This window comes from Symphalangus syndactylus, chromosome 6, assembly GCF_028878055.3.
Source record: "Symphalangus syndactylus isolate Jambi chromosome 6, NHGRI_mSymSyn1-v2.1_pri, whole genome shotgun sequence".
NCBI lineage: Eukaryota > Metazoa > Chordata > Mammalia > Primates > Hylobatidae > Symphalangus > Symphalangus syndactylus.
In genome coordinates, this window is record NC_072428.2 from 102,128,706 (window position 1) to 102,150,103 (window position 21,398).

At 37.8% G+C, this 21,398-nt stretch overlaps 1 protein-coding gene across 5 annotated transcripts in view; it reads right to left on the reverse strand.

Moving 5' to 3' along the window:
- The window catches only part of DOCK4 (dedicator of cytokinesis 4), a 472,131-nt gene that overhangs the window by 217,281 nt on the left and 233,452 nt on the right, over positions 1 to 21,398 (reverse strand). For all 5 annotated transcript variants that reach the window (XM_063642121.1, XM_055283724.2, XM_063642120.1 and 2 more), the window contains exons 9-10: positions 2,818 to 2,899; positions 1,907 to 1,967 (exon numbers count right to left, since the gene is read on the reverse strand). In XM_063642121.1, coding sequence (XP_063498191.1) covers positions 1,907 to 1,967; positions 2,818 to 2,899 — 143 coding nt within the window. The remainder of the gene's footprint in view (positions 1 to 1,906; positions 1,968 to 2,817; positions 2,900 to 21,398) is intronic.

Here is a 21,398-nt window from a genome sequence, read left to right on the forward strand (position 1 = left end):
ATAAAAAGTGCAATTACAAATCAAACACCAAGCATTTGAAAGGCTGCCCTGTGATGGGCAGTACTACTGAGGTGGCTTCCTTGGCAATAACGCTGAGGGAAGTCCATGGGCCAGAAGTGCATATACTCATTTTGCTGCATGTTTTTTTTACCACCCCAAATCTATAGATATCTTTGAGAAAATTCTGAAAGCAAAAGTGGTTTACTTTTTCTCTTACTGCTGTCAGAGATTATATTACAGTTTTAGCAATGTTCACATGAAGATATATAAAACCACATTTTACTTTAACCATTGGTATTACATTTGAATTTAAAGAAACACAGATTAAATAACAAACTACCTCTGCCATCCTGAGAACAGACAGGCTTTATCTCATAAGAAAACAGCAGCATGGGCCGGGCGCGGTGGCTCACGCTTGTAATCCCAGCACTTTGGGAGGCCGAGGCGGGTGGATCACGAGGTCAGGAGATCGAGACCACGGTGAAACCCCGTCTCTACTAAAAATACAAAAAAAAAAAATTAGCTGGGCGTGGTGGCGGGCGCCTGTAGTCCCAGCTACTTGGAGAGGCTGAGGCAGGAGAATGGCGTGAACCCGGGAGGCGGAGCTTGCAGTGAGCCGAGATTGTGCCACTGCACTCCAGCGTGGGCGACAGAGCCAGACTCCGTCTCAAAAAAAACAAAAAAACAAAAAAAACAGAACAACAACAGAAAACAGCAGCATGGGTTCTAACTTTCCAACCTTTTCAAAGATTCTTTCCAATTTTTTTTCATAGACTCATTTATAAAAAGAAAAATGAAAACAAAACCAAAAAATGTCTATTTTTTATTTCTACTGTCCTTCAAATACAAAAAGAGCATAAAATGAAAACAGGTTTTCAGAATAGATTTTTATGAGAAAAAACATACAGAAAATCCAAGCTGGAATAAAAGTATGTTTTTTATAGTCTCACTCAATGCACAATGCAGTTATCGTGTACATAAAACCAAAGCCTATAAAAATAAATCACCTTGCAGGACTACATGGCAAAATATTACTATCTCACAGAAGTATTCCTAGGCAAGTAATGGAGTACAGTTAGTGAAGAAGTGGGAATGAATTCCCAATAATGACTGGTTAGACTTAATGGAAAAACTGTGTAGGTTATACCATTCCTCATTTCACCTAGTTCCTCTGCCATAAAATGCCTGCTTTTAGAGGCATTTTATGTGTAAAAATGAGGGAACACATTCTGGCTTCACTGAGCAAGTTCATCACAGAACATTAAAGTGGGTTCTGCAAGATGTTAATAACTGCTACATTATATAAGTGTTTTCATAGTCAGATCAAATTTGAGGAAAACTAGGGTCAACAAAGTTAGACAGGCATATTTATTTTTCCCTTTAAGACTTCTCAGACCCTTTAATAAGCTGACGACATTATACAAATTAAAAAATCATTCAGAATTCAGTATTTCACAGGCTGTTTTTTGTAGCACCTTCTGGAATAACGCTCTGAAGCATTCTGCACTTTGGAAAATGCCAATTTATACAGAGCCTTCATTAACTTATAGGAAACTCAGCTCTGAAAAATTCATTTTATGCTAACAGAAATTAGAATTTTAAAAGACAAACACAGAATTTTTGAATCAAATATGTTTAGGAAGGCCAGCAGAACAAAATGAAACACAACAAACTTCCTAATTACTTATATTAAAAGAGACCAGAATCTGTTTATGGTAGGTGAGGAGGTCATATGTGGGAGTGGGAAGGTCTGGGGACAGTTCACAACTTCTGTGATGCTTGGATTCAAATCTGGCTTTGATATCTTTCTGATTCAGACAGCAATAAATCATGAAAACATAGAAACCTCTTGGCATTTCTCCTCTCTGTTCCTTGCCCCTACTGCACTGACAAGTGCTATACCTACCGATTCGGATAATGTGCACGGTGATATAGATGTCCTTTCTTAGCTCACTGCTACCCAAATCCTATAAACAAACAAAGTTTGGTTATTTTGGAAGACATAAGCGGCACTTAAGGGCATAGCAGTTTATTTTCACAAACAAAAGAAGAAAGACAGAGATGAACACAGACATTCTTAATGGAATATTTGTAGCAGAAGTACATGATTTTAAATCATGTTCTAAAAATATCATTACAATCAACCTTAGGTCAACTGATACCAGTAATACTTTAAAGAAGAGAGCATTGTTGATTCAATCTCTCACTCATCATTCATTCTTTAAACATTTATTAAGCACATACTAAATACCAGGTGTCTTGCTGAGTGCGATCACTGGTTTTGTTTTTTGTTTTTTGTTTTTGGAGATGGAGTTTCGCTCTTGTTGCCCAGGCTGGAGTGCAGTGGTGCGATCTCAGCTCACTGCAACCTCTGCCTCCCAGGTTCAAGCAATTCTCCTGCCTCAGCCTCCCGAGTAACTGGGATATAGGTGCCCACCACCACGCCCAGCTACTTTTTGTATTTTTAGTAGAGACGGGGTTTCACCATGTTGGCCAGGCTGGTCTTGAACTCCTGACCTCAGGTGATCCACCTGCCTCGGCCTCCCAAAATACTGGGATTATACGCGTGAGCCACCATGCCCGGCAATCACTGTTATACTTTGGTAATAGTATAAAAGAAGCAGTAATACACGAAAGGAATGAAAGTAATCCTGGAAGGTGATATTCAGAATTCTGGGCACTAATGCAATTTGTGTGTTATTTACATAAAGTTTAAAAGCAAATTCACTATGTTCTCTCACAGTAATTTATTTCTCCTAAATAGTATGAATCATAACTGGATGAATCTGCCTTATGAATGAAACAAGATCCACTCACCACAAAGAGGGAGCAATGTCGTTCCGGTTTATCAGGGGCTTTGGGAAGCCCGTTTCTATTCAGCCTCAAGAAAAATCTCTCACTACAAGAGAAAAAACGTTTAACAATTTGAAAATTATTTAATAGTTAAAGATTTATCCCTCTGTAACTACTCTTCATCACAACAGGTAAGCTAAACATTAGGTTGTTCATTTAACATCAACATTGCTTATATAAATTAGGAGAGCTCCGAAGACAACAAATATTTGCTTCACTTCTGTTAAAACTGGCAAAGCAGCAACTACGAAGGCAGAAAGCACCTATATACAAATAGACATTAACTTGTGAAAGACTTGAATACAGTTTTATATCAGTAATATCATTATTCCAAGAGGTAGAAATAAATGCACTAAAAGAGAAAAATATGACATGTTTCATGTGTTTGTAACCAAGATTTCTTTTTCATGTTTTATGTCACATTAGTTAATTAACATTAAAGACATTCTGAGTGCTAACTATCTATTAGAAGGCTTCATATTTTATGGTCTTATAAGTCACTAATCCATAACACAAGTAGAGATTTCAAAAATGAAACTTAAATTTTCTTTGGTCTACAAACGAACAAAAGATCTCCAACTACCCCCACTAAATTTGCATTTGAAAATAAAGTGCCACCGGGAGCTGTGGTGGCTCAGGACTGTTGCCCTTGCACATAAGGAGGTGAGGCTAGGCATTCGACGCCAGCCTGGGCAACACAGAAACCTCTCATCTATATAACCAAAAAGAAAATACAGTGCCACCTAGATTTAATGAAAACACAAATAATGCTGTTGATCAGCCACGAATTCATAGCAATAAATACCTATGGATGCCATTTATTTATTTATTATTATTTTGAGACAGAGTCTTGCTCTGTCACCCAGGCTGGAGTACAGTGGCATGATCTCGGCTCACTGCAACTTCTGCCTCCTGGATTCGAGAGATTCTCATACCTCAGTCTCCTGAGTAGCTGGGATTACAGGTGCATGCCACCACGCCTGGCTAATTTCTGCATTTTTAGTAGAGACAGCATTTCACCATGTTGGCCAGGCTGGTCTCGAACTCCTGGCCTCAAGTGATCTGCCTGCTTCGGCCTCCCAATGTGCTGGGATCACAGGCGTGAGTCATTGCACCAAGCCATGGATGCCATTTAGATCCAAGGTAATGTGTGACACTATTTATGTTCAACAAAATAAAACAAATATAAATCCACAAAAAATTAATCTACCAGCTACTGTGAGCTTCAAATTTTAACTGAATTTCAATATCCTGGTATCAATGATAGAATTAAATAGTTGGCTGCCTCAGGCAATGAGCACACAACCAACATCTACAGAATGTAAAATGCTGTAGCTTTGGTCAGTGTAGCTTCAGTCTAGGGAATGAGCAGGGAAATGGAGAGCAGGACATTAATAAAAGGCTCAGAACCAAGCAAGCCTCTATGTTATCACCCAATCCTTGCCTTAAATAATGGTTCTGTCGTTCAAATACATATAAGAGGAGATAAGATAACCATAAACAGATCTCTAAGGAAGCATAAGAATTTGAATTTATGGCTGTTTTGGAACACTTATTCTCTTTGGTGATCTAAGTCTAGATAGATATGTTTAACAGAATCAACTACCTGGCTTATCTCATCTTTTACTTGTATTATGCCTATTTCTGACTTCTCATATGAGAAAGGGCAGTCAATACATATTTCTATGGGGCCATTTTCACTCTTATTACCTATATTTTTTCCCAGAAAACAGATGGCCAATAAGGCATGCATGAAGAGAATAAAAATTGCTGTAAGTATCCTCAATTGAAGCTAAAGTTCACATGTGATATTATTCCGAACCGGAGGCTGGGAATGACACCTACAACTGGGGGTGCAGAGAAAAATTAATCTTATCCAATTGTCATTTGCTATAATTCAAAGAAAATGACTGTAAGCTCTCTTCACAATAAAAGAAAATTCATTATTATTTCAAATTTATCATTTTAATTTTTTTTGGGTCGGGGGGAGGTCTCACTCTTTCACCCAGGCTAGAGTACAGTGGCACAATCTCGGCTCACTGCAACCTCTGCCTCTCGGGTTCAAGCGATTCTCCTGCCTCAGCTTCCTGAGTAGCTGGGACTACAGTTGTGTGCCACCACACTCGGCTAATTTTTGTAATTTTTTTTTAGTAGAGATGGGGTTTCACTATGTTGGCCAGGCTGGTTTCAAACTCCTGACCTCAGGTGATTCTCCCGCCTTGGCTTCCCAAAGTGCTGGGATTACAGGCGTGGGCTACCAGGCCTGGACTATTTCAAATTTAAAATCAATGAAAAGGAAATGTGCAAGAATTCATCTTGGGACAAAGGAATTATACTTTAACCATATTATTAGGCAATACATTTTTGGGAATTTACCATTTGACAGGTACTCTGCCAAGGACTTTACATAAATTATCTCATTTTATCCTCACTATGCCTTTAGGAAATAGGTACTATTATAATGACCATTTTACAGATGAGAAAACTGCGAAATAGTAAATAGTTTTATTCAAGGTCACAGAGATGGTGTGTGGCTGAGCAAGGACTCTATTCCATGTATTAATTCAAAACCCTAGTACTCCATTAGAATGCTATAAGGTAACTTCCTCTTCTTCTCTATGGAAATATTGAGTAAATATTTCCAGAATACTGAGATAAAGGAAAAGCCATCAGTTGCCTGGGGCACCCACTCAGTAGTCAAGCCTGGTCCCAAGAGTTCAAGGTAACTTTCTCCATACCCTTCCTGGGCTAAGAGGAATGAAAGAAGTGAGAATCTTGATTTAGCAGGTTTCAAAGAGGTCTTTGGTTTGAAATTGTTCTTTGGTAATTTTCTTTTCTTTTCTTTTCTTTTCTTTTTTTCCCCGAGATGGAGTTTCATTCTTGTTGCCCAGGATAGAGTGCAATGGCACGATCTCGGCTCATTGCAACCTCTACCTCCCGGATTCAGGCGATTCTCCTGCCTCAGCTTCCTGAGTATCTGGGATTACAGGTGTGCGCCACCACGCCTGGCTAATTTTTGCATTTTTAGTAGAGATAGGGTTTCACCATGTTAGTCAGGCTGGTCTCAAACTCCTGACCTCAGGTAGCCTCCCAAAGTGCTGGGATTACAAGTGTGAGCCATTGCGCCCGACCAGTAGTTTTCTTTAATGAAACATGCTTAGAAAAAAAAAAAAAAAAAAGACTTGAGAAACAAATTATTTTATTAAACAAACACAAAACTCCAAAAAGATTTAAGAACTCAGCTTTACTTAGTCAAAACTGCTAAGGTTTAAGTATGGTATTTGGTCTGTTTCTTAGTAATCAGTTACCTACTAACGTATTTATTGATTACATTTTAGAACATAAGCAATGTGAGCATTTTCCCCTCTCCTATATCATGGACCATATGTTCTACTTTATATTTTTTGAGATGTAATTAGGTTTGAAGCTCCTCATTACCTCTACAGAAATATTCAAAGCAAATTTCACATTATCTTGGTCAGTCTAAAAAGATAGACACCAATAAGATTAAAATGCAGAAGTCAATAGGGCATTTTCAATATTAAAACCTTAACTTTAATACTGACATAAAATCCAATTCCATATCTGTACATTTCATCAATATTCTGGAAAACAATGTTTCCTAAAGTATTCTATTGCAGAAACAGATCCTTTTTGCTCTGTCACTATTTTAATTTCACTAGTCTACACAGAATCCTGATTATGCAAGTATTATACTATATCATATCCTGTTTCAGAAAGAATATCAATATGTACTAAGCCAGTGACATATACCTTAGCTTAAGCATGCCTTAAGGGGGAGATACAAATAGACTGAAAATGGGTACTATGGAGAAATAAGTCATGTGCAGTTCTTTTAAAAGCCAGACTTCTTTTAAAAGAAAAAAGAAAAAAAAAAGGAAAACATCTACGGCCAATTAAAAAAATCCTTTTTATTCATTTGATGACATGCTATTGTTATGCCAACTCAAATCAATTTATCTTCTGCTTTAGTGATACAGCAACTAATCATTCAGCAAATGGTTTTGGACAAAAAAAGACCTCTAATAATGTATTTTCGAATCTTTGGATTATTATTACTCGCCCACACCAAAATGTTTGGAGAATATCAGAAGGTATGCCTTCAACGCCCAAAGAAAAACTGAACAAGTCAATAATACTGCATTCTTTTTTCTTCCTTTCTTTCTTTTGAGATGGAGTCTCGGTCTATCGCCCAGGCTGGAGTACAGCGGCATGATCTCAGCTCCCTGCAACCTCCGCCTCCCAGGTTCAAATGATTCTCTTGCCTCAGCCTCCAGAGTAGCTGGGACTACAGATGCATGCCACCACGCTCGGCTAATTTTTACATTTTTTGTAGTGACAGGGTTTCACCATGTTGGCCAGGCTGGTCTCGAACTCCTGACCTCAGGTGATCTGCCTGCCTCACCCTCCGAAAATGCTGGGATTACAGGCATAAGCCACCATGCCTGGCCAATAATATTGCATTCTGGCACATCTTCTGAAATTCTCCAAATATTTTGCGCATACTTTTGTGGCCACACAGAAATATGTTTCTGGCAGTCTATTCTAAGTCTGTTCTATTGCAACTCTGTGGTAAGTATGATCAGATGACAAAATTAGTTTTTGTAAACTTAAAAAATGTCCTTCCAAGATATGCATACCTCCATTACATACATCATTTAGACTTTTTTCCTAAGGGGAAGAGAAGTTTTTATGTTTCTTTCCTATTACACGATGAGCAACTAGAATACAGGCCCATGAGTATTAACCTTTTTGTATCTTCAACTCCTAGTGAATGATTTGGTATTCTTAGATGTTTGATAAGACTAACCAAATACAATCTTTTAGGACAAAATAGAGTAACACCCAAATAACTGGAAAGCTTTAATTCTCTCCCAACTTTCCCATCATGTCCTTTACTTTATGGTAGGGAAATGCATGAAACTCTGCAAAAAGATATTTCAATCCGTGATGCCTCACGACCTCACTTGAGATTCTCATATTAACTTCGCGGCACCCCAGATTCCAGATTATTCCATTTAATGCTGTCCTCATGAACATTTTACATCTTTATTATATTCAACATATAGTAATAAAAAAACTATACTGATATGTTTTCAAATGAGAATACTGTCTTCCTCTTCTTAAAGAATGAATAAGCAAATGGAACATTTCTAGAAACACTGAGAAATGAGAGTTGGTATTATTAACAGCAGAGAAAATTCATTATTTGACTTCCCCATATACTGCCATGTTCTTCCAGAGGCAGTCTCTCTGCAGGAGAAATTTAGTGTCCACCTGAATTCCATGTATGAGTCATTATAAATCATGATACTATAAATCAAAAATGACTATTTCTTCGGAAATAAAGAAAAACAAATCACAATTATTTATTATTTATAACCTTTCTTCTTCCAACAATGATTTGATGAAATCAGGATAATGAAATAAGAACATAAATAAGTATTCCTGGAAAAAATAATAAAGGCAAATATGTACCCTGTGCCAGACCCTATGACTTATGCCTTACATTGCTCTTCTCATTTAATTCTCCTCACCACAGTAGGAGGTGGAAACGACTGTCGTTGCCCATTTGTCATCCCAGTGAGAAAGCGGAGGCTAGGAGATATTAGATAAGTTGGCCAAAGTTGTGTGGTCAGTCAAGGATGGGGCCAGGATATTAAATTCCAGAGTCTGATTTGAGAGTCTCACCTTTTAACTAAAATGCAACCTTCTCTTTGAAAGAACAGAGCACCTCAGAGCACCAAAGAAGGCATAGTATGGTGGCTCACTACCTGTAATCTCAGCACTTTGGGAGGCTGAGGTGGGAGGTCACTTGAGCCCAAGAGTTCAAAACCAGCTTGGGACAACATATTGAGAGCCTATCTCGAAAGAAAGAAAAAAGAAAAGAAAAGAAAAGAAAGGAAAAGAAAGAAAGAGAAAGAAAGAAAGAAAGAAAGAAAGAAAGAAAGAAAGAAAGAAAGACAGATAGACAGAAAGAAAGAAAGAAAGAAAGAAAGAAAGAAAGAAAGAAAGAAAGAAAGAAAGAAAGAAAATAAAAATTAGCCGAGCATGGTGGCATGTGCCTGTAATCCCTGGCAATCAGTAGCTGAGTGGTCCCAGCTACTCAGAAGGCTGAGGTGGGAAGACTGCTTGAGCCTGAGAGGTCGAGGCTGCAGTGAGCCATGATCGCACCACTGTACTCCAGTGGGGTGACAGAGTAAGACCCTGTTTCAAAAAACAGAAAGAAATGGACAAAGAAGAGCAAGACTAACTACGTCACACAAACCAAGAGTTGTTTGCGTGAATATTCTTAATAAAATTAAAACATAATAATTACAAATGGCCAAGCATAGTGTCACACTCCTGTTGTCCCAGCTACTCAGGAGGTTGAGGCAGGAGGATTACTTGAGCCTAGAGGTCAAGTCCAGGCTGGACAAGATAGCAAAGTCCCTGTCTGCGAAAAAAAAAAAAAATCAACCAAACAAATGAACAAACAAACAAAACTGCATGAAGCCAAATGAAAAAAACAAAAAGCCACAACATATCTGTGTTTATGGAGATTACACCTGTGACCAATTGCTCAGTTGAACTACTGATATTCTGATGTACTCAGAAAGACCTCTAATGATGACAAGTGTGTTTCACAGCATATTGTGGTAGAAATGTTCTTCCTGGTCATGCAAATAATATAGGAGGCACAGTAGGGATCTGAAGGTCCTGATGGCTTCTCTTCTGTTTCTCAGTAGGATGCTTCTGTCCTCTGTGCCTCCTTGTAAACCACCCAGTAGAAGTAACCCTTCAGTTGGGAAGCCCAATATCAAAAATTTTGACACTTTATATGAAATATGTTTTTATATTTCACATAAAAATTGTTATATTTTTCTGCGTGGATTTATATTTATCACTTTTATAGTTCACCTCACATAAGAAGTAAAACTGTCTAGTGATTCAATGAACATGAAAGTTACACAACATGTACTTTTATCCAAAAATACATGACTGGGTAATATCTTCGGTTGAAACATGTTGTGAGAAAGATTTGCAAGCTAATCAATCCACAAAAAATTACAAAGAACGCTTGTAAAATAATTTTCAACAGTTAAATATCATTGAAATAGATTTATGGTCTCCAAGAAGAACAATAACAGCAGACAACACAGTTAGACGGTCGTGTTCTATTAAACTAATTGGAAAAACACCTGTCATGTTTTTTTTATATTCAAACCAATTTTACACAAACAAAAACAAACGAACAAACAAAATCCCATGTAGCATATTTGAAAAAGCAGTCATTTGTCTTAAATTGAACTATGCTAACCTGGGCACAGTGACTCACACCTGAAATCCCAGCACTTTGGGAGGCAGAGACGGGCAGATCACTTGAGCCTTGGAGTTCAAGATCAGCCTGGGCAACATGGTGAAACCTTGCCTCTACAAAAAACTTTAAAAATTAGCCGGGTGGGGTGGTGCATGCCTGTGATCCCGAGTACTCAGGAGACTCAGGTGGGAGGATCACTTGAGCCCAGGAGGCGGAGGTTGCAATGAGCTGATATTGCACTCCAGCTGGGGTAACAGAATGAGACCTTGTCTTAAAAAAAAAAAAAAAATTAACTATGCTGTATGAAGAGTGTGAGCATAACAATTAATACCCATTCTACACTGAGTAGGTGTGAAGGGAGACACACCAGAAGCTAAGGGGTGGTAAGACGGACGAAGGAATAATGAGAAGAGCTAAGAGGATGGTTCCAGAGTGCAGTGCTGACCCTAGAGCCTCTCCCTAAAAGGCAATAGAATACAAACGTAAGGTGATCTGAATTGTTTCTATTTCACTGCTTCTCCTGCATTCTGATTATCGCCTAACAGTGTAAGATACGTCCAACAATCTGCTGTGGGAGACCAGAATATGGCACCCCAAAATATGCCTCTTTGGCATAAGAATTGTTGAGCTAAAGGCAATTAAGAAGTAGGTGCTGGAAAGCTCTCTGCCTTCCCTCTAATTGCCTAAAGGCAATGCATAGATTTACAAAAACAAAAAGAATCTTGCCTCTCTTAGACCATCTAAGTACTAACAGGCCTGGCCTTGCTTAGTTTCTGAGATCAAACAAGATCAGGCACATTCAGGGTGGCATGGTCATGGGCCTGCCCCTTCTTCTACCAGGGAGAACAAAGGTTAACCGCTGATGACAACTTTAAACGTTACAGGCCTGGAGATGGCACCAGAGGTATCCCTACCAACACTCTTTATCAACTAGCCTTTGTCTGCCAGTTATTTGCCTTCCTAGAAGTTGCCTTCCCTAGAGACTTCAAGTCCTCTTTGGTCTTGTCATTTCTCCATAATTTACTGTTCTTTCTTGAAGATACTATATAAGCTGGAATTCAAAGCCACCTCTTTGAGAATTTCTCATTCCTTAGGTATTAATATATCTCATGTATGTATGAAATATACATGTTAGTAAACTTCCGTTTTTCTCTTTTTAATTTGTCTTTTGATAAAGAGGACCATTCCAACTAAGAACGTATGAGTGTTAAAGAAAAAATTATCTTTCCCCCCAACACTGTGAAGAGAGCTGTTACTGTGGTCTCGCCTAGAATGATTAACAAAGGACAATTCAAAAAAGCTCAGGCTGCACTATAAATTGCTGTATTTATGCCCCCAAGAAACCAGTGCTACCTCTGTCCAGGCAAGATACTTTGGGAAGCAGCTGGAAGGTGTGCTGGCAGCTCTGCAGTGGCCGCTGGACTACGGGGCTTTGGTGCTCATGATGGCAGAGATGAAGGACATTCGAATAGATGCCCTATGTACAGGGAATGATCAGTGCTAAACAGAAGAGACCCATGGGCCTTCTAATTCAGTGGTTCCCAACTGAAAGATTCTCCCCGGGGCCTGAAAGCTTAAGGGAATGAATAACTCCTCCCTCCTCAGGCCCAGTCCCAAGGCGCAAGACCCAGCAGTGAGCATCAGCAAGATAGCAGAAGCAGGAAGAGAGCTGGCCAGAAGACACATACCTCCTGAAGATGGAGAGGGAGACTGTCCGGGTACTACGTAGCTGTCATGTCAGACTGGGACACTTCCTGTTTACAGAGGACTATAAAACCCCTGCCCTGTCCTCACATGGGGCTGATGCCATTTTAGGTTTCGGCCTGTCTGCACCCAGGCACTCATTAAAACAGCTTATTGCTCCACACTGCCTTGTGCTGTTTGTTGGCATGCTCTCAGGGTTCGAAACGATACAAGAGCCTTACACCAACCTGATTGTGTACAATATTCTCCTGGTGAGCTGTATAAAGCCCAGGCCCCACCCTGGAGATCCTGACTGACTGAGTCAGGATGGACGTAAAAGCTTCCTGTTTGTTTAAAGCCCAGCCATGTGAAAGGACCACTGTTTTTACCCAAAAGCCCTAGTCTTAATTAATCAGAATTGCTGACTGTGTTTTATGATAGTCATGTATACCAGAAAACAGGCAATGTACGCCTGGTATCTTAGGGTCAAAGACTTTTCCCCTCTTCCTCCCAACCACATGACAACACAAATGACAGAGTTTTTCCTTGGCAATAAATGAAAGCAACTTCTCAAGCAAGTCTTCCTAGATAAGATTATTAATGTGCTTTCTAATTTTAAAACTGAAGCAAAGTTAGAGTCATGAGCTCTTCTGATTAAAGGGAAATGGAAAGAGGAAGATCTCTGATACAACTGTTGCCAGAGTTTACTTAAAGAGGAGATAGATGATGTTTTCTTTTAAAAATATTAATGCTCAAGCCCATATTCACCTTACAAATAATTGAGTGTTGAGGACTATGCAACCAAATGATGTGATGGCTTTGTTGGCATATAAAGAATTTGGGTTTAGTTGAATGATACAACAGGAGATATATTTTTAAATTATAGCCAATTCCATTGCCAATTTTGAATAACAAGCCAATTCTTTCTTACTAGTCAGGATGATTATTGTGTACAATATTCGCCATCATGCTATTTGTCTTTGCAGAAAAATAAAGATATCTGAAACAAATATCTCTGTTTTTAGGAAAGGTAAAATTTTAGCAAAGAGTTTTTAGGAAGGCAAAATTCAATAAAAAAAGAATATAATACTCTTTAAAATTATAAATAATGTTCAGATCAGCTGCTGTTTCACATCTTCTGTTCTGTTACCAGATTAAGCAATTGGTGAATTAAAGAAATGATTTTGATTGACAGTTGATTTAAGGAAAACAGCCATGACTTTAAGTTCAGAAGACTTGAGACCTTAGAAATCTCAAAGTTCGTTTCAAGTAAAATCTTTAGAAAAAGGCCTACTGTATAACTAAGCTGAGAAAAATACTTGCTTGAGTCTCCCTCTACAGAACTCATTAAGAATTTCACTAAAAAACGAGTTCCTTAGAGAAGTAACCAAAAGTAGGCACAGATAGGATCTGGTTAACACAAACAGGGACCATGAAATGAGAAAGCCTGTATGTAGGCAGAATGCGTTCTGCTTATCATTCTGGGAATTTATATCATTTGATCATTGTAAACACTGTATCTTTGACATTTCATGAGAAAAGAATCACTCTGATCTATATTCAGAAATTATTGTAACCTTTCTAACATCTTTTCATTAGGAATGTATCTATAATAAGGAATGTTAAAGTAAAGTAAACCTGAGCTCTTTATAAATACTCTGAGTTGAAGCATGCAGTTTCTTAAAAAGGCAGAAAAGCCATAAACAAACACAGAATAAGTATAAAAATCCATGTAATTCAAGCCCTGCAAAAACAGTAAGTATAATAAATCGTTCATGCATTTACTATCTTAGAGAGATTTTTTTTTTTTCATGAAATTACGTCTGTGAAAGGAAAATAAAAACTTGGGACCCCCAATTCACTCTGCCAAAGGTAAAAAGATTAAGCTGAAAGCTGAGTCATGCAAGAAACTGCCTTTCCTTTTGCACCTAAGCAGAGAGCTACAGATAACAGGTTAAATATCTCCACAGGTAATTACTCTATGTTCACCTTATTGTCCGTAAAGTGTTCATTTACTGAGCGTGAGATGAATACATAATTGACTATTCCCCCATCTATTCCTTTTCTCTTGCAACATGTGGATTCAGTAATGTGACCACCTTCCTCTTTCCCCTCCAGCCTGCCTTTCCCCTTTAAATATTGAAGTCTCAATATTCTCATCTTCGGAGAAAGGCACAGACCTGTCTCCTAGGTGCATGCCCTTAACCTTGGCAAAATAAACTAAATTGATTGAGATCTGTTTCAGATACATTTTAGTTTACAAGCCAAAATCAAATTTCCATTCCAATAGCTTTTACTGATGAACACAACATCTTACTGATAGATTCTTTATATTCATTGTAACTTTTAAAAATGAAAATGATCTAAAGCATCATTAAATACTATTTATTAATTAGATGACTCATTCAACTATATTTTTTGAAGATCAGGTGCTTTTTTAACCTGGGAGCTACAAAGCTTCTTAACTGATAGGAAAATGTTAATGCTTATGAGAACAGGTTCATTATTTTCTGTTGAAGTCTATAGTTTATATACTTTTAAAGAGAAATCTTTGGTACTGAAAAAGTTAGGAACCATTGCTTTAGACATGTGAAATACTTTTGTGAAATAAAAATTGCATATTGGATACCATACAAAGGGCTGACACAGAAACTGATGAAATAAGGAAATGATTTTGATTGATTGTTAAGAAATGTGAAATACTTTTACAAAATAAAAATTGCATATTGGGTACCATCCAAAGGATGATACAGAAACTGGTGAATTAAGGAAATGATTTTGATTGACTGTTGATTTAAGAAAGATAGCCATGACTCTAAGTTCAGAAGACTTTAGAAATCCCAAAGTTCATTTCAAGTAAAATCCTTAGAGGTATACTATATAACTAAGCAACCTGGCAAAAATACTTGCTTGAGTATTTTGAACATCAGTAGACTATAAGCTGTGTCTACTGGCAAAGTCTTATCTTTGGAAAAGGAACTAACAAGGACTGCATCATTGATAATTCCTTTGTTAATGTCGAATCGTCTAACAATATATTAATAAATGGCATGAAGGTAGGAATTTTTTGTTCCTGTTTTATTCAGTGATGTGTTCCCAGTGTCCAAATGAGTGTCTGGCCCTGAGAAGGACAGCAAGAATTGTTTGCTGAATAAATAAATGAATGAACGAATGAACATCAGCAATTCCACAAGAACAATGTGAACTTTATAAAGCTCAACTGAAATAAAAAGAAGATGCAGTCTCTCTTTAACTTGTAGTCCAAAATATCTACATGGAACTACTTAGGGAAAGATGCTATACATTTATCTGACAATTTTTATGTCCTTTTTTTTTAGCATGACAGTGTTTGCAAATGATGTTTCCCCAGAGACAGGGCTGAGAGCACAGTTCTTATTAGCAGTGTAACATGAAACGACTCTATAAACATTTTTGATGCACTCAACACTTTGAGTACTCTCTCTTCTTAATAAGCACATCCTCACCACAGTGGAAAGATGATAGCAAAAATTAAGATAGTAATAGCATGATCTCTTAATGCTTTGCCTCAACAACAATGTAAGACTCATAAGCTTCCTCTAACTGCATCAATCAGCCCTGTGTCAGGCACTCTACAAGGTGCTGAGAACATCTAGATGATGAGTGGGCAAAGCCTTATCTTTGGAAAAGGAACTAAGAAGAGCTGCATCATCAACAATTCCTTTGTTAATGTTGAACCATCTTACAACACAAATGGCGATGAATACCAAAGAAGTCCTTGCGAGGTGGGTTGCTAAGTGTGACCATAGCTTATCCTGTAGGGAACTTAGGAAAACTAAGTAATTCTGAATACCTTATGGGTAGCAGACATAAGGCAAAGGAAGAAAGACAGAGATGACCCAAATCCTAGTGAAAAGAACATCAATCTGGTTATCTTTTAAAACACAGGAATAGGTGTAAAAGAACCTTCTGATCACTTTCTAAAATCCTGCACTATTTAAGTAAAAAGAGACAAGTAGCTTGAATAATCAGTGAAAGGGAAAGAGAAAATCAGTTCTGAGTTCACTGACTCTATGAGTTTTTGGTTTTCTGCAACTTGGAATTTCTGGGCACCTATTATTATAATAACACATTATAATGATGCAGAAATTTACAACTTTAAAAACAACTAGAATTGTATGGCTCTTAAAATGCTACAGAGAAAAAAGTGAATCAGTTCTACCCTAGGTGCTCTCAGTATGAATAAAGCATTTCTCTGCTTGTTTCGTATTAATTTAGATCCTCCATCTTGCTCATTTCATATTTAAAACTCTCCCATTATTGACACCACAGCATCTCTAAAGCAATTATTTGTGATTTTCTTTTTTTATGTGACACAGAAGTGTGACCAAAGGGGGAGTAAACCACGAATCTGATTAACTCTGAAGTGACAACAATCCCACATTTCATGCACCTGCTGAAACAATCAAATGATGGAGAAGAGGGAGGGCGGAAAGTAGGAGTGCCTTTCAACAGGAGGCCCGAGGGAAGGTCGCTGTGGGTCATTGACAGTCAGGCAGACACCCACAGAGAAATCTGTGCCAGCACGTCTAGACACAGCAGGAAATGCTCTGGGCCGTATGGAATAGTTGATATTGCCACAATCCAAGGAGGGTCTCTGAATGCCGTCTCCATCTATTTTTGTTCTCAAACAAAGTTGTACTCCCTGTACTTCTGGCCAGTCAGACATTTTCCCTACATTATTGCTCTGCTTTGGAGACGTCACATTTTTGAGCTGATTTTATAACATGAAACTACAAAAAGGGATCTATGCCCATGATTTTTGATGTTCAAAACAACATATGCTCCTAATTTATATAACAATATAGATGCTGAACTTCTGTGATCATGCTATACGTTTTAAATGATGTATGAAAGAAGAAATACTAGCACAGTGCAGGGAATGAAAAAGCCATATCTGCTCTCTTATGTTATGTACTAGCATACATGCACAAAAATATTAGCATTTTTTGCTAGTCTGGGCCAAATAACAATTCTCCCTAACAGTTCTTTCTGTACGCTCTCGAAAAATTTTCCTAGCAATTCAGTCTTTTCAAAAGAAGTACAGTTTTTTCATTTCCTTTTAAAATGGAAAAGGGTATTAGATTGTATCAGCCTCACTCATTGGAAGCTATGATGGTAACTTCTTAGATTTTCCTTGTGACACAGAATCCTCAATTTTCTCCTTCTTTTCCACCTATGATGTTTCAGTCTCCAACCTTACCACCTGCTTCTGATCCCTATTTGCTAAGCACGTCCAGCAAAAGCTAACCTGGGAGTCTGGATGCACTAGCAATTTCAGATGTCTCCCATTGGTGCAGCCCTCACTGCACTCAGCAATTCTGTGAGCCTTCACTTACTCTCTATCACACTTTTCTTTTTTACACTTAATTATTTATATATTTTTAACATTTTACTTATTTATTTATTTAGAACTGATAAACGGCCTGGGCGCAGTGGCTCACGCCTGTAACCTAGCACTTTAGGAGGCCGAGGTGGGAGGATCACGAGGTCAGGAGATTGAGACCATCCTGGCTAACACAGTGAAATCCCATCTTTACTAAAAATACAAAAAATTAGCCGGGCATGGTGGCACATGCCTGTAGTCTCAGCTACTTGGGGGCTGAGGCAGGACAATCGCTTGAACCCAGGAGGTAGAGGTTGCAGTGAGCCGAGATTGTGCCACTGTACTCCAGCCTGGGCAACAGAGCAAGGCTCCGTCTTAAAAAAAAAAAAAAAAAAGAATTGATAAATAAAAATTGTATTTATTTATCAATTCTAAATAAAACATGTTGTTTTGAAATACGTATACATTGTGGAATGGCTAAATCAAGCTAACCTACCATGAGGTAAAATACGTGCTTTACCTCACGTGTTTTTTTTTGGGGATGAAAACACTTAAAATCTACTCTCTCAGCAATGTGAAAGTATATAATACATTGCTATTAACCATCACCACCATGTTGTACAATAGCTCTCTTGGACTTATTCCTCCTATCTAACTGAAATTTTGTATCCTACTTTTCCAAAATTCCTTCCCCTAACCCCTAGTAATCCCCCTTCTTCTCTCCACTACTGTGAGTTCAACTTTTTTACACTCCATATGCCAGTGAGATAATGCACTCTTTGTCTCTCTGTGCCTGGCTTATTTCACTTAACATAATGTCCTCCAGGTACATCCATGTTGTCCCAAATGACAGAGTTTCCTTCTTTTTAAGGCTGAATAGTATTCCGAAGTGTATATATACCACATTTTCTTTATCCATTCATCTGTTGATGGACACTTAGGTTGACTCCACATCTGGGCTATTGTCAGTAGTGCTGCAGTCAACATGGAAGTGCAGATACATCTTGCACACACTGGTTTCATTTCTTTAGATGCAGGCCCAGGGGTTAGATTGCTGGATCCCTATCACACATTTGCTCCACGTCTGCTTGCCTTCCTCCTCCAACTCACTTTCAGTCCTCAGCTTCCTCTGTCCTCTCTTTTGCTCTCCAATGGCAGCTGATCTTGTTTCCCCCTTTACTTAAAAAAGATCAAGGCCACAAACCTAAAGTCTCTTGACTCCATCTCAGCATTTTACACCCATTTCACTTCCTTCATCTTCCACATTAATAAAAGAAGTGTCCTTCCACTTTTTCAAAGTAGATTCCTTCACTTGTGTCTGGATCCCTTCTGCCGTTGCTTCAGGATTCAACTTTAAACCTCCACAAACTCTTAGAGGGTCTCGGACAGCTGGCACACAACACTTCACTTACTCTTACCGTGCTTTCATAGTGAGTGAATGAACTAGTGAATGGGTAGAGGTGATGTGCATTCTTACAACGGGAATTCCCTCACCTTTGGGAGGATAAACCTATACTTATTTAGAATTTCTAGGAAGGTGGCACTGATTTTGCCTGTAAGGCAAAAATCCTTTAAGGATTTAAGCATACAAGGCATTTTCTCTCACAGAATCTTTATTAATCTTCTAAAAGCTGCCTATTTTAAGTCTGAATCAAGGCTCATGCTTCAAGGGGAATATTATTATAACGTATATGTGATATAACACTCAATGTCCTAGACCATTAGGAAAATACTCCTCTTAAGTTTTGTCAAAAACATTATGAAAACCTTAACTGTCAGTTCATATAACGAGTATATCATTCTAGGCAGAATGGAATTCAGACCATCATCTATGAGGCTAGTGACTAAACCACTCCAATGTTCTTTAAAGACATTGGAAAAAAATGTCTTTTCTCATTGCTTTATGGCCTACATACAGTATGAAAACATTAATAAATTTTAAGCAGGCAATTCATTAACTATATATACTATATGCTAGAAGTTCAGCCAAGAGCTCATATACCTATCACAGGGAATTCATAACCAAGAAATGTTGTCATATTTTCTCCACATATTTTGTTATATTTTCTCCTTTTTGCTTTTTCTTTCTCTTTGTTCTTCCATTGCTGAAGTATTTTAAAGCAAATCATACCTCTGATTCCATTTTACCTTTTACTAGTAGGTCTCTTTAAATATTACATAACTATAATACCATATACCTAAAAAAAAAACAGTTCCTTGGAACATATTTCTTTAAGGCTTCAAGAGCAATTAACACATATTATTTCTGGTTAAGTATATTTCCTGTACTGGTTTTTAAAAATAATCATTCTAATAACTAAGATTTACTGACCAATTATCAGGTGGAAAGTATTACACTAAATTTAATCCTCCAATAACCCCATGGGGAAAGTACTATAATTATCTCTACTTATCAGGCAAGTTAACAGCCTTGAGAGACATGAATTAACTTGCCAAAACTGATGTAGCTAATAAATGACAAAGCCAGGACTTGAACTCTTGCCATCTGACTCCAGAATCTGGCCACTTAGATTACTATGCGGTGCACAAGACACACAAAGGTATGTGTCTTGGGGGTGAAGGGATATCCAGATGTATTTCAGAATTCAGTATGAATCCATATTTCCGTATTTAAAAAAATCTGTACCTCACCAATTGCATTCATTACTTTCTTTTTCTTAAATGATAGAATGGAATGATATACCAAATAGAAGGTAATTGTAGGCAATACAAAATTTATATGGAAATGAAGTATTTCAAGAAAAATGGAGAGTTTAATGGTGTGATGTTAGGAAAAATACCTAGCTTCAGAAAAGTATGTGAGTAAGTCACAAGCAGACAGTAAACCTCATCTGTACTTAATTACTAGGATAAGACTTTTTGTATGTAATCATCGGGATAACACTTTTTCCAGAAGTACTACCCTGCTGCTATTTTCTCAAATAAAAGCCCATGCCAGCAGCTCACATGCATGAGCAGCCCTATGCCAGCTGAGTACCAACTGGTGGTACTCAGTTCCTATTAAATACATTCTCTGATGAGAATGCAATATGTTAATAGATTAGTCCCAAGACAAATTTACAACTTTAACTGATGAAGCCCTAGAGTACATCAGTAAACAAAGTAATGAAAGTCATAAGGGAGGTAGTCAACCAGTAAACAGCATTGTTTTCACTGGTCCATAAAATTTACTGTCTATTGTAGATTAATTGACATATGCCAAAACAGGAGAGATAAGAATATACACATCCATAGCTGCGCAACCTATGGAAAGCACGAACAAATACCATGACTCTATCACCATGTAGTACAGAAGCCAATTTTAAATGCAAGCTAAAGGAAACACAGTAGCAAATAATGCTAAGTAGTTTGCTTTCATGTAACAAAAACTCATATGCCCAATCCTACACCTCAGTTTATGCATGTCCACATTCTTCTGTCTCTTCCTTTCTCTGGCCCATGGCTAATCTCCCCACCAGCAAACTCAAATCTGTTTCCTGATGCCTCCTAAGGGACCTTGGGCAATCAGTGATTTCCCCTCTCCCTCATTACTAGATCTTCCCTGTCAATTCTTAACGAGGTCAAGTCCCTCCTACTCTAGTTTCTTAAAACTACAAACCCTCGACAGACTCCTTATTACACACTGGTGAGTAAAAATAGGTTGATGAATAATGTAGAATCTTATAGATATTGTACATGATGAGTATGGGTGTAGAGCAGTGATTTAGAATACAGATTCCTACATAAACTGCCATGTTAGAATACCAGCTCCACTACGTATCAGCTGTATGACCTTGGGCAAGTTATTAAATCTCTCTGTGCCTCAGTTTCCCCATCTATAAAAACATGGATATTAGTAGTATCCACTGTATAGAGTGTTACAAGGGCTAATTAAATTAATATTTCTTAAAGAGCTTAGAATGGTGCCTGGAATATAATAAGCATTATATAAGTGTTAAATGAATGTAATAAAATTACATATGATTTGCAGAGAAATTATTCCCTCCCTTTCCCAGCAATACCCTTGAGGGCTGGAGAAATCATAAACTTTCAACCAGATAAATATGCTCTAAGAACAATTGGCTCATGTAAAAATCTGGAAAACTCGTTTTATAAAACTAATAATTATATTTTATAGAGAGAAATTGTGTCAAGACTGTATATACCTCAAATAAA